At 40.8% G+C, this 12,266-nt stretch overlaps 1 protein-coding gene across 1 annotated transcript; it reads right to left on the bottom strand.

Annotated features, from left to right (window-relative positions):
* Positions 1-257: 257 nt before the first annotated feature.
* On the bottom strand, positions 258-7,815 carry LOC148363787 (ubiquitin-conjugating enzyme E2 variant 2-like). The gene is made up of 4 exons (XM_088337830.1): positions 7,654-7,815; positions 4,756-4,904; positions 4,519-4,644; positions 258-1,292 (listed from the first exon to the last, which is right to left on the bottom strand). Exons 1-4 carry the CDS (start codon positions 7,769-7,771, stop codon positions 1,149-1,151), a joined length of 537 nt encoding a protein of 178 aa, XP_088193956.1. The 5' UTR covers positions 7,772-7,815; the 3' UTR covers positions 258-1,148.
* Positions 7,816-12,266: the final 4,451 nt, after the last annotated feature.

Genomic DNA, 12,266 nt, shown 5'->3' with positions numbered 1-12,266 from the left:
CATTTTTAATTTGTTTTGGTCTTTTTTTTGGTCCCTTGTAAAATCGTTTTCTTAGGTGTTATCATTTACATTCTTAGAACATCACAAAAACAACCCTTAAAAAAAAACAACCCCAAAAATGACTGAAATGTTTTTGGGGTCGTTTTTGGGGTTTTGTTAGGGTTTAAAAAAAAATTATTTGTTGAGTTATTTTCTTTCCAGTCTTTTTTTTGGGTCGAACCATTTACACTCTGCTTGGAACATCACATTACACAAAGTGCAAAAGTAACATTTAATTCAAAACAAAAACATGCAACAGGTCCCCGTTACCCTGATTAATTTTCCCTCTTATAAAATAAACATCCAAAGCCATACATTGCTCAGTGGGCCCTCGACTACTTCAGGTCAGCCCACAAACTCAAGGGAACCAAAAAAGGAGAACCCGCAAAAAAGGACAAGAACATAGAAAGAAAAGTCAGAACAAGTCACTGCGAAGCGGCCATCAGTAAAAATTCCAAACACGTCGACGGGTCTCTGCAAAAGTCTCCACAAAGGAGTCCCTTCCTGTCCCAAAGGTTTCTCTCAACTTGAATGTATCATCACTTTTACATCACACGACAGTTTGTCGTACTATCGTTCAAAACCGCGCTGGTGAAGGACGAGCTACTCATTCACATCATTGGGTTTGCATCGAGTTGGTGCTCCCTTTCAAGATTTATATTTTTTTTAAAAATGTGACATGGGAATACATAGCAAAAAGTAAAAGAATAATATTTAATAAAAGAATAATATTTAAAAAAAAAAAATCTTGAAATAATTTGAATACCCTTGCTGGTCAACATAATTTACCTTTCTCACCAGGGCATTCATCTAACAGTTTTACCTAAAAAAAATCCGAATTCAATAGATAATAATAAGGCTGCACAATAATAGGCCAAAAACAATCATAATGAAAAGTATTTTGGAGAGTAGTCTCAGTGGGAAACTGGGCGCTGGGTGAAGAAGACGCCCGTATATTATCCTTGCTGTCCAATAAGGTACCAGATGAAGGAATTTGGACAAAATGTGTTAAGCACATATTGTGGAAGTGGTAAAGCCAGTGTTGAGTATGTGGAATGAGATTGCGTGTACATGTGCATGGATGTGTGTGACTGGAAAGAACAGATACATCAGTTGTACATTTGGCCCTCAGGCGGCTGGGATAGCTTGTAGTTCTCTTTCATTGTCATTTGTTGTTTGAGCTCCGTGAGCACCATCCGCAATGTGCAAGAGTTTTTCCATCTGCTAAGGCAGGGCAGTGCCTTGATGTCCACCTGCGAAGAACAGAAAATATTAGACGCTTTAGGCTTATGCATATAATGAGGGAACATTTACGTTTAATCAAAACCCAATTTTAATCCAAACCACACGATGACTTGGTTTATCATACAAATTCAATGAGTGGGACACAACCATTTGCTTTTCCTAAATAGGAAGATCAAGAGCCTTCAGCTGGTACAAAATGCTGCAGCGAGGCTTTTAACTAAGACAAGAAAGTTTGATCACATTACCTCGATTTTAGCTAACCTGCATTGGCTCCCTGTTAGCTTAAGATATGATTTAAAGGTTCTGTTGGTAGTATACAAAATCATGCATGGACTTGCTCCCTCATATCTTTCAGATATAATTTCCCCCTATGTTCTGGTCTGGAACCTTCGCTCTGAAAACGCTGGTCTACTATGGATCCCAAAAGCCAAGAAGAGATCCGCAGGTTCAAGAGCGTTCTCCATTCGGGCCCCGATGCTGTGGAATGCTCTTCCCCCTGATATTCGATCTACAACCTCAGTGGAACTGTTTCAATCTAAGCTTAAAACACACTTCTACTCTATAGCATATGAATAACCTATATTTTATGCTGACAATATCTGTGTATTATTTGCCCTCATGTAGGTCTTAGATCAGGTGATGGTGTAATATTAGTATGTGGTTTGCAATAATCTGTGGTCTATGCAGCCCTTTGAGACTCTTTGTGATTAAGGGCTATACAAATAAACATGAGTTGACTAGACTAGATAGATAGAGACAAATGGAAGTCTGTTCCCGAAGAAGAGACGAGGAAATATGACTAATTGTATGTAGCGCCTGCGACGAGAAAAGACCAATGCTCTGTGTCTAAAAATGTTGACAGCACGAAGCCAAGTATATAACCAAAGTCTTCTATGCCAAACGTTTCTCTCAAATGCAGAAAGTCAGTGCCAGCCATTTTCACTTATTTAGTTCTGTAGCTATATGGGCATATAATATATATAAAATCTTCAACCCTCATCTTTCATTAGAAAAAAGTATGTTTCTAGCTTTTACCATTGTTTAGTTCCCAACAGTTGAACATTGACAAGTTTCTTGAAAATACAGATTTCCAAAGAAAGGTCTGAGAAATACAGCTTTTTGTGAAAGGATGCATTTCAAGTAGAACTTTCACTTCGGTGCTTTTTTTTGCATTTGTGATACCTCCAATATCTATACATTGCTTTACATGAACACAAAATTGCTTAGTTTGCAAAATAACATTTTATTGCTAGAACACTCATCTTATGCGTGGACGATGCATGAACTTTGCAAGAACTTTTCAGCGCCCGATATTTCGGGTGACGTAATCACACAATTTTGGTCACCATGGCAAACGCTTTCCTGGAGACATGTACAAAACGTCATCCCTCTCTGCCCTGCTGATGACGAAGTGACTTTGTCAACTTTTTCAGAATAAAAATTAGCTTTAAGTACTTATCCATATCTTCGCTACTCTGACCACACGGTTTTCTTTCACTGCGCCTTCTCACCATGTGGATCACCAACACTTTCAATCGCTGGATACAGGAACCGACATGAGGTTTTTTATGTATTGGCACTCAGGGACAATGCTTCTGAAAATTTATTTATACGTTATGGCCTTGATTGAGTATAAGACATTACGCCCCAACCATGCTGATAAACCGCTTGAGTTTTTTCGGCGAAATGTGCTTGGATGGCACGAGAGGTTTTTTTTTTCCCTGGGGGTTCAACAGAAAATTAAAGAAACACTGCATTAAAATAAGAGTGTGTAATAATTCACCGCTCGAGATTGTTGTAGCTTGAAATAGAGCTGATGCGTGTGTTTAAAGAAGACACATCATAGAAGCCTGTTGAATGCCATTTTGCAAAATTCGGAAGCCTATATCGATAGTCTCTTGATTGAGCAAGAATGTATTCCAGCCAGTGACGGGACATGAAAGATGATGTTAACCCCGGCGAGAGACTACAAAATACCAAGCAAGGTGGCTACACCCCAAGCGGCATCAGTAACTAACTTAAGCATCTTAGTAAAATTTCCATCCATTATCTGCAACGCTTATCCTCAGTAGGGTCAAAGGGGTGCTGGAGCCCATTCCAGCTCTTTTCAGGCAGTGGGCAGGGGACACCCTGAACTGGTTGCCAGCCAGTCGCAGGGCACACAGGGACAGACAACTAGCTCGCTCATTCACACCTCGGGACAATTTGGACCGGCCAATTAACTTGACATGCATGGTATTTGGAATGTGGGAGTAAACTGGAGCCCCCGGAGGAAACCCACGCAAGCACGAGGAGAACATGCAAACTCCGCACAGTAAGGTTGGTAGCTGGATTTGATCCCATGACCTCAAAACTGTGCTGTGGACAAGCCAACCACTCATTCGCTGTGCCACCCCCTAATCAAATATTTTAGCAGAATTTATCAAGCTTCAGGACCCTGAATCATGGAACTTGGCAATGGTCACTTGCACGACCAGCTGTGCAAGAAGAGTAATTAGAATTAGAATAGTCTTCATTGTTATTGATAACAATAACGAAGAAAGTTTTATCTACACGTAGCAGTTAACAAAAAAAAAAACTAGTGATGAGTCATGTAGACAAATGGTTAATATGAGTAGCTCGAGCAGTAAACAGTGAGGAAAAAAGTTGAAAAATCTTGTATCACAGGACTCTGCGATCATCACATGCAAGGTTCAGCTGAGGAAGTGAAGTGACCTTTAAGTGCTATCTTAGCAAAATCGTCATTTGGGCTTCCGTAATGTTAGGATGGTGGAATACAGGTCATATATTTTTTTAAGTCCTTCAAATACCTCTACCTGCACATTTCTCTCTGGTCCATTTTTTCTGTGACACACACACACAATGACATCCAGAAGCACGGTCACTTCTATTACAGTTAACCAATCAATTACATGTTTGATGTCATACTGTTAAGAAGACACACCTCGTTTGACTGCATAACTGTTGTCAAATGATTTTCTACCCTGTTTTATGAGCAGGGTGTGATGTTGATTCACTTATTTTCCTTAATAATTTACCAGTACTATTTATTGATATATTTTGGTTCTAAACATGAAGACAGTGTCAAACATATTCATTACATACAAATCCAACAGGTAGTTAACTAGTGAGAGTAAAATAATGCTTTTGAGTTAGTTATCAAGAAGAAGAAAAAAAAAGAAAACATTTTAGTATAAGTGGGAGCTGGTGAGGTTGAAAAACATGCATACTTACAACACCATTCGAAGAATGTACTCCAATCATATTGATCTTGTGCAAAAAACGCACATGAGGAGGATGATCTGGGTATCTGGGTCCGCATTCGATTTTCAGACCGTATATTCTGCCTTCGTAAGCAGTCTACAAAAACATCACAGTGTTAATACTCACAGAGGTAAATTGTAAATACTTACAATGAACATATCAGTACTGAAATGTTAAACACATTTAAAGAACACGGAGAGATCTCACCTTAGGAGGCCCAATGATAGTAGCATTCCAGTGAGTGAGGGTCATATCGTCATCATTGACCAAGCCCCAACTAACCGTGCCATCTCCAACTCCTTTTTGACCATCATCGAGTTCTTCCAGCAGTCGAAAATTGCGAGGAACTACGACATCTTTACATAAAAAGGAAATATTTTTGAGTGTTCTAGAAAGGCAACATGATGAAGGAATTACATGCAGGGATGAGTTTATATAGAGATAAATGCTACATAATTGTTTCAAAAATATACAAATGCCAAGCCAAGTTTTTTTCTGTTTGTCTTTGTAGTTTAAAAGGTTGATTTGATGCACACACAAAAACACTCCTCATGTTACGGATTATAACATTTAATTTAGATTTTAAATCACTTTTTAATATTTGATGTCTTCTTGTGATTAAGGGATATACAAATAAATAGCCATCCGTTATCTGCACCGCTCATCCTCAGTAGGGGTGCAAGGGTGCTGGAGCCCATCACAGCTATCTTCTGACAGTGGGCAGGGGACACCCTCAACTGCTCGCCAGCCAGTGGCAGGGCACACAGGGACAGACAAGTCACTCGCTCATTCACACCTAGGGACAGTTTGGACGAGCCAATTAACCTGACATGCATGTTTTTTGGAATGGGAGAGAAAACCGGAGTGCCCGAAGGAAACCCACGCAAGTACAGGGAAAACATGCCAACTCCGCACAGGAAGGCTGGTAGCTGGATTTGATCCCATGCCCCCGGAACCTATATATTATATCATATTTATGTTTCAGCACCCACCGTGACCCTACTGAGGATAGGCAGTACAGAAGGTGGATGGATAAATTTAAAATTCCTCGAAACTGTGGACGAGTGGAAATATCGGTGATCCAAGTAGAGCTACCCAGACCAGAAATCCAACAAGGATCGGATTCATCATAGAGCTCCACATCAGTGGTTGAGGGATCCAAACAAACAAACATAACAAAACAAATAAATAGGCTTGGCAAAATGTTTTCTATTGTGTGATCCTATTTTTCCAGTGTTATGGTTTAGACACAAGTTTAGTCCACAATATTCAAGAGAGTTGGGGAAAAAGTTTTCTGACAGGAATACTGTATTTACCATTCGTTCCATCCCTGCTTGTCATTTGACACTCTTCCAGACTTTTACATTAAGGGCATCAAGTGGTTCACCACCTTAGTTCATTGACATTGACCCAAGTGTTCAAATAGGAGGAATTATTTATTGAAATGTATAATTTCATACTGTATCCATTGCAGGTATTGTTAGTGAGTTAGGTTGTCTTTTATGAGGAAGCCTTCCGATGACAAATACTCAAGAAAATGCCAAATGTTTAAGAAATAGGTAAAAAAAAAAAAAAATATATATATATATATATATATATATATATATATATATATATATATATATATATATATATATATATATCATATATATATATATCTATCTCGGCCAGCAAAAACTGTCTAAATAAAACAGAATAAAACGCTGAAGTTAAGGCGGAAAGACATTTTTTTGTATTTAATTGAAAAGTGAAAGCTGAGAAGAACTATTTGCAAGACACTTTTAGAAGACATCGGATGAGGTAAACAAGACGACTACTTGTTTGGGACAAAATTTGTTCTATCATCCGACTAAATTATGTCTAAAATGGACCAGACCAGATTTTTCCAAAATTCAACATCCAAAACAAGCGGTGCTTTGTGGAAATACACACTAAAAAGTAAGACATATGTCAAAACTGTAAGATTATTATTACTGTACATGTCAATGAAGTTACTTGCAGTCCCAAATTAGCGATATCCCACACAGAACTGGATGTCTTTTGGATGTTTGATTTCGAGCATGAACAGGCACACAATGCTTTGAAAAAAAATGTATTGCTTATGTACAGACAAAATGTATATTCATTTTCTATTTCTTTAGTTTCATTTTTGCACATTGTTGCTGCTATATGTCATTGCATTATTTTGAACTATTGAACTATTTTCTGATGCAATAACAACTTTGTCTAGTCTACTAGCCCTATGTTGTGAATATTGTCTATCCTTTAGGTTTTTTAAGTCCTTTATTACATGTTTATCCAACAGTTCCACGTATTATCTCGTTGTAAACAATGTTCCCTTAGTTGTTATTAATTGCTTTGTTATCAATGACAATGAAGACATTTTGAATTCAAGTTCAGGTCTCGTCTGGTCGGTTTTAGTTGTGATTTAGTTTAGCCCATTGAACGTGGCCCAAATTTTGCCCAGTTATCTTCCCAAAGGACTTTAAAAATACATTGTTTCAGAACAAATAAGGATGTCTTCATAAGTCTTTTAAACCAGTTTTCGGTGGGTGGATTCCTTTTGTTGACGTGAATGCATTGAACCCAACTTTCCGACTTTCTCGAGAAACTTTTGGATTTTTGTCAAGTCTGAGTCTTTTATTTGCACAAAAGTGTTTCATGTTAACCAACACCGACTTTATTAATATTCAAGACGAGGTTAATGACTCTTTGAATATCAAATGCATTGAATATACATGACTGAATACGATCGGACGCTTCGTTTTTCTTTCCCAGACGGACTGAGGTAGCAATACATGGCTAAGCGCAGGAATGAAATCACAGAAAGGACGATAATGTTGATTTTTATTTTTATTTTATTCTTAAAGACAATTTTGATTCAGCTCGAAATTCCCTGATCTCCCCATAAAGGTTGGCGGCCAGTTCTGCTAGTCGCTAAGCTATCGAGTGCCAACGCGGGGGAAAGGAGTGAAAGAAACACTTTAGCCTGTTTAACTGTCATTTCCTCATATTTGATATTTTAAGAAGCGAGAAACCTAAAAGCAAAAGAACACGTGAAAGTTAGGACAGCGGGTGGTAAAAAGAAAAGAAAAGTGAGCTTACTCGATCCGGGTGGACACGCCATCTTGGTCACAGATTCTTCGGGGACGCGCACGTACGACGTCGAGTACGCCATGGAGCGCGCGCGCTCCCGCTCAAGAAAGGAGATAAACGTGCACATGAACGGGTCTTATTTGAGTTAGTTTATGTTTAGATGTGTATTTTTGTGTGTTATGACAACAAATATGTATTTATAATAACAATATGTGATGTACTGCATATGAGTTAGAACACAGGTGTCAAACGTGTATTCGGGCCGTGAGACAACAATGAGATAAGCGCAAGAGGAAAATGAGCTACAGTTTTAGATATGTACACTTTATGTCGCCAAAGCCAGGGGCCACTCCCAAAGAAACTGGAGCTGTATTTCTCTCTCTCTCTCTCTCTCTCTCTCTCTCTCTCTCTCTCTCTCTCTCTCTCTCTCTCTCTCTCTCTCTCTCTCTCTCTCTCTCTCTCTCTCTCTCTTTCTCTCTCTCTCTGTCTGTCTCTCTCTCTCTCCTCTCCTCTCTCTCTCTCTCTCTCTCTCTCTCTCTCTCTCTCTCTCTCTTTGCCTTTGTTTCACTCTTTCTGTACCCCTCTCTCTTTCTTTCTCTTTAATCTACTCGTCCGGATCCCTTGCAAACGATTCTTTCTACCATGAGGCCTCCGAACTCATATGAGTTGGACACCCCTAAATTAGAACACCAAGTACAGATGAGTCTAAGCCACTCGAAGGAACCTCGATGGCACGCGGTCACCATCTACTGGACACAATCGGGAGCGTGCGTTCGAAAATACACTTGAGAGCGCGCTCGTGCGCATTACTAAATACATTTCCAGATAGGAAGTTTTTAAACACAAACGAGTGTTTGCTATTAAGTTTAAATGCAGAAAATAACGAGAGGAAAGCGTGCTGTTTTTGTGCAATTTCAAGTAATTTTCTGATCTTAATAATAAATACTTTAATATATTTTAAAGGATTTTTTTGTCAAAACCAGGAGAAACGGTAGACCCAAACGCGTAACGTTTCACTCAAAAGTTTATTAGGATATTGAGGAAAAAAACGCCAGCAATCCGGCGCTCACTGGACGGGTGAAGCAAGGTGCTCCTGGGATCGGAAAGTGATCAGAATGCGGAAGTGGGTATCCCAGGGCGGGAGATCAGGGCGTGGTCGGTGGTCAAAAACAGGTCGTTAGCCGGAACTGGAGATCAGAGCGTGGTCAAAAGGACAAAACGGTTCAATAGCCTGAGACAAACGGGGAATCAGGAACAGACGAGTGGAATACAGTTGAAAACGGGACCGACGGGAGCCAGTGTCAAAGTGCTTGCCTTGCGTATGCAGATGTTCGCTGATGGACTGACTAGGAGTAACTGGCGTACTGGGTATAAATAGATGGGGAATCAATCAGGCAACTAGCAGCAGCTGGCGCCAAACGAGCGCGAAAATTTAAGAAAACTGTATCATCTTTTTTTTTTGCTGTGAAAAAATGTGTAGAACAGTGACATACAGATGACCTGTGCCTCACCTGGCAACATGGAAACGTAAAATGTGAAATATATTAAATGTTAAAATTATTCAGTATTTATGTTCTTCCTCATTTAACTTAACAATTTGTCATGGTTGCCATGGCGCCCAATTGGCCCCCGCCCATGTGGCACCATCTGCAGCTCGTTGACAGATTGGCTTTCCGTCTATCTAAGCTCAGTGCTCTCATTCTTCCTTTGCCATTCCGTCAACGAACCTCGGTCCTGTTTCCTGTTGTTATTTCCTGTCCAGTATGGTTCCCTTTTATTCCGTTCTGTTTAATATTGGTTTCCAGTTTCATTCCCGTCTAGTTTGTCCTGTTTAATTTCGATATCCTGTTTTGATATCAATCCTGTCTGTCCCGCCCTGTCTGGTATCGACCCCATCTGTCCGCTATCTGCTCGGGCAATTGGTATTGATCGCGTCGGCCTCTGGCTTCCTATCATTCCACGCCAGACTGCTGCCTAACTTGCGCGACTCCCCTTTCCCGTAAAATAAAAGGGTTGTGTGAGAAACGTCACGCATTTGGGTCTTGTTCCGGTTCTTGACACAATTTTTTAAATTTCTTTTCAATGTTGTTAAATTCTCACATTATATTTAAAGTTTTTGTTAATACTATTAGCATTTAACAAATTACTGTGCTTGGCGTTTGGACATGTCGAGTGAGGCATGTAATTATCTTGCCTCATGGCAGAGAGAGATAGTGATACCAAGGTTTCCGATTTGGCGCACACTTCAGCCCCAAACAATAGAATTAGTGATAGTATTACCAAGCTTTCAGCAAGTCAAGACATCCAGTCATTTTTTTTTGTTGCGTGGACATTTTTTCATAATTCACATCTATTGATGCTTTCATTCAAAAGAAGCAGCACGTAGACTTCATTAATAAGTTAAGACAAAAACAAGTGTTTTATGTTTACACTATATACTACTTTCTTGCTCTGCCAATCAATTGTTAAATCAGCTTTAAGTTCATTTCTTTGTACATCTGACTGTGCCTCACCAAACAAGTACCTCGCTGGTGTAGAGTATTATATTAGGTATCTGTCATGATTACCGATGTGATTCACCTGTGCCCGCTTATTTGGCGCCAACTGCTGCGGGTTCTGATTTACTCCCTGTCCCTACTTAAACCCAGTCCTGTCAATCTCCTGTTTCCAGTCCGTCTGCGAACCTCTGTTTCTACAAGGCAAGCCTTTTTCGACCCTGGCTCCTGCCTGTCCCGTTTTTGCTCCCGTATGTCTCTGGCTACGACCCGTTTTGATCCCGACCATGTCTGCTCTCCCGTCTCGGCTTAAGACCCATTTTTGATCCTGAGTACTTCTACTCTCCCGTTCTGGCTTACAACTCGCTTCCGACGTAGACCACGCCTTGCTCTCCCAGTTCCGGCTACCGACCCGTTTTTTCTGTCCCTCGCTCGCTAGGGAAGATCCACTTCCGTGTTCAGATCAACATCCAAGTACGAGAGCGACTTGCTTCCCGCGTCCAGCGAACACCGGATCGTGGGCTCAGCCCTTCCTCTTTCTTTCAATAAAACTTGTGGTAAACGTCACGCAATTGGGTCCTGTTTCCGTTCTGGTCCTGGCAGTATCGGTCTTTAGAAGCAGGATATAATTTGTTTTCTGTTTAGGAAAAACAGTTACAGTGCAACAAATTATTTTTAATTATAAAATAATTTATAAATAGCGCTCTGAGGATGAGGATGTTTGGTGTAATGGTTCAAATGTAGGAAATTCGGTAATGTTGCATATGGTAATTGTATGCATATATTGCTCCGCAGGGCAAGGCGGCCAGATGTTTTTTTGTTTTTTTGGGCAACAGCAGCACTGGAGCCCTGAATGTAAAGACGGATGACTAAGGAACGGTGAGAAGGGTGGTTCCCTTTGACCGCAGTTTCCCAACACTTCCCCCAGCGAGCTGGCAGGGCTCCATCCCCCAATTCAAGGGTGTGTATATATATATATGAGGGAGGGGTGCAGGGCATTAATGGCTCAGTGTTTTTCCCAGGGACATGAGTGCCGAGGGTTTCTCCTGACTGACAGGCACGGTCTTTCACGGCCCGCTCCTCTAGGTTTCCTATTCATTTTCTCAGAAAGTCGGCTATGAATGCGGGCCTGTACCGCCAGACATACGGGCAGACACACAGACTTTGAAGCTTTTTCAAGAATGTCTCATTGCAAATGAAATGTAAATAAATAATTATTTCGCAGAACTTTTGTCCGGAATACAATGTGACCCTTTTTTTTGCAGGTGACGCAGATCCTGAGATCCAGGGATCATTCAAGTATTTAAGTAATTGATAATAATTTAATTTGACTCGTTATAACCTAGAATAAACAGCACAAGTGCTCTTTTTATGTCATGATTACCGATGTGAATCACCTGTGCCCGCTCATTTGGCGCCAACTGCCGCGGGTCCTGATTGGTTCCCTGTCAGTATTTGAACCGAGTCCTGTCAATCCCCTGTTGTCAGTCCGACTGCGAATCTCTGTTTATACAAGTCAAGCCTTTTTCGACCCTGACCCCCGCCTATCCCGTTTCTGCGCCTGTATGTCTCCAGCTACAACCCTTTTTGATCCCGATCACGTCTGCTCTCCCGTCTTGGCTTACGACCCCTTTTTGTTCCCGACTACGTCTACTCTCCCGTTCTGGCTTACGACTCGTTTCCGACCCCGACCACGTCTTGCTCTCCCAGTCCCGGCTACCGACAAGTTTTCCGCCCCTGACACCGCCATCGCTCGCTACGGAAGATCCACTTCCGTGTTCGGATCACAATCCGAGTACGAAAGCGATTTGCTTCCCGCGCCCAGTGAACACCAGATCGTGGGTGCAGCCCTTTCTCTCTCTTTCAATAAAACTTGTGGTAAACGTCACGCAAGTGAGTCCTGTTTCCGTTCTGGTCATGACATTTTAAGTGTTTTTTTCTAGTTAAAAGAGTAACGTGATTTTACAGTGGAATTGAATGGCAAATCCAGTAGGTCACAGTTGATACCAAAAACGTGTCCCAAAACAATAACATTTGGGGAGAATAGTTGCCATTAAAAGTATCTTTGTGTTCACGGTTCATGGATCTGTTATATGCATGGGTCGTCGGGGCACCAATAAGGACGCA

Source organism: Urocampus carinirostris, chromosome 6, assembly GCF_059441175.1.
Source record: "Urocampus carinirostris isolate Australia breed hairy pipefish chromosome 6, RoL_Ucar_1.0, whole genome shotgun sequence".
Taxonomy (NCBI): domain Eukaryota; kingdom Metazoa; phylum Chordata; class Actinopteri; order Syngnathiformes; family Syngnathidae; genus Urocampus; species Urocampus carinirostris.
The sequence above is the reverse complement of the archived record's forward strand: the minus strand, read 5'-3'. Positions and strand labels throughout refer to the sequence as shown.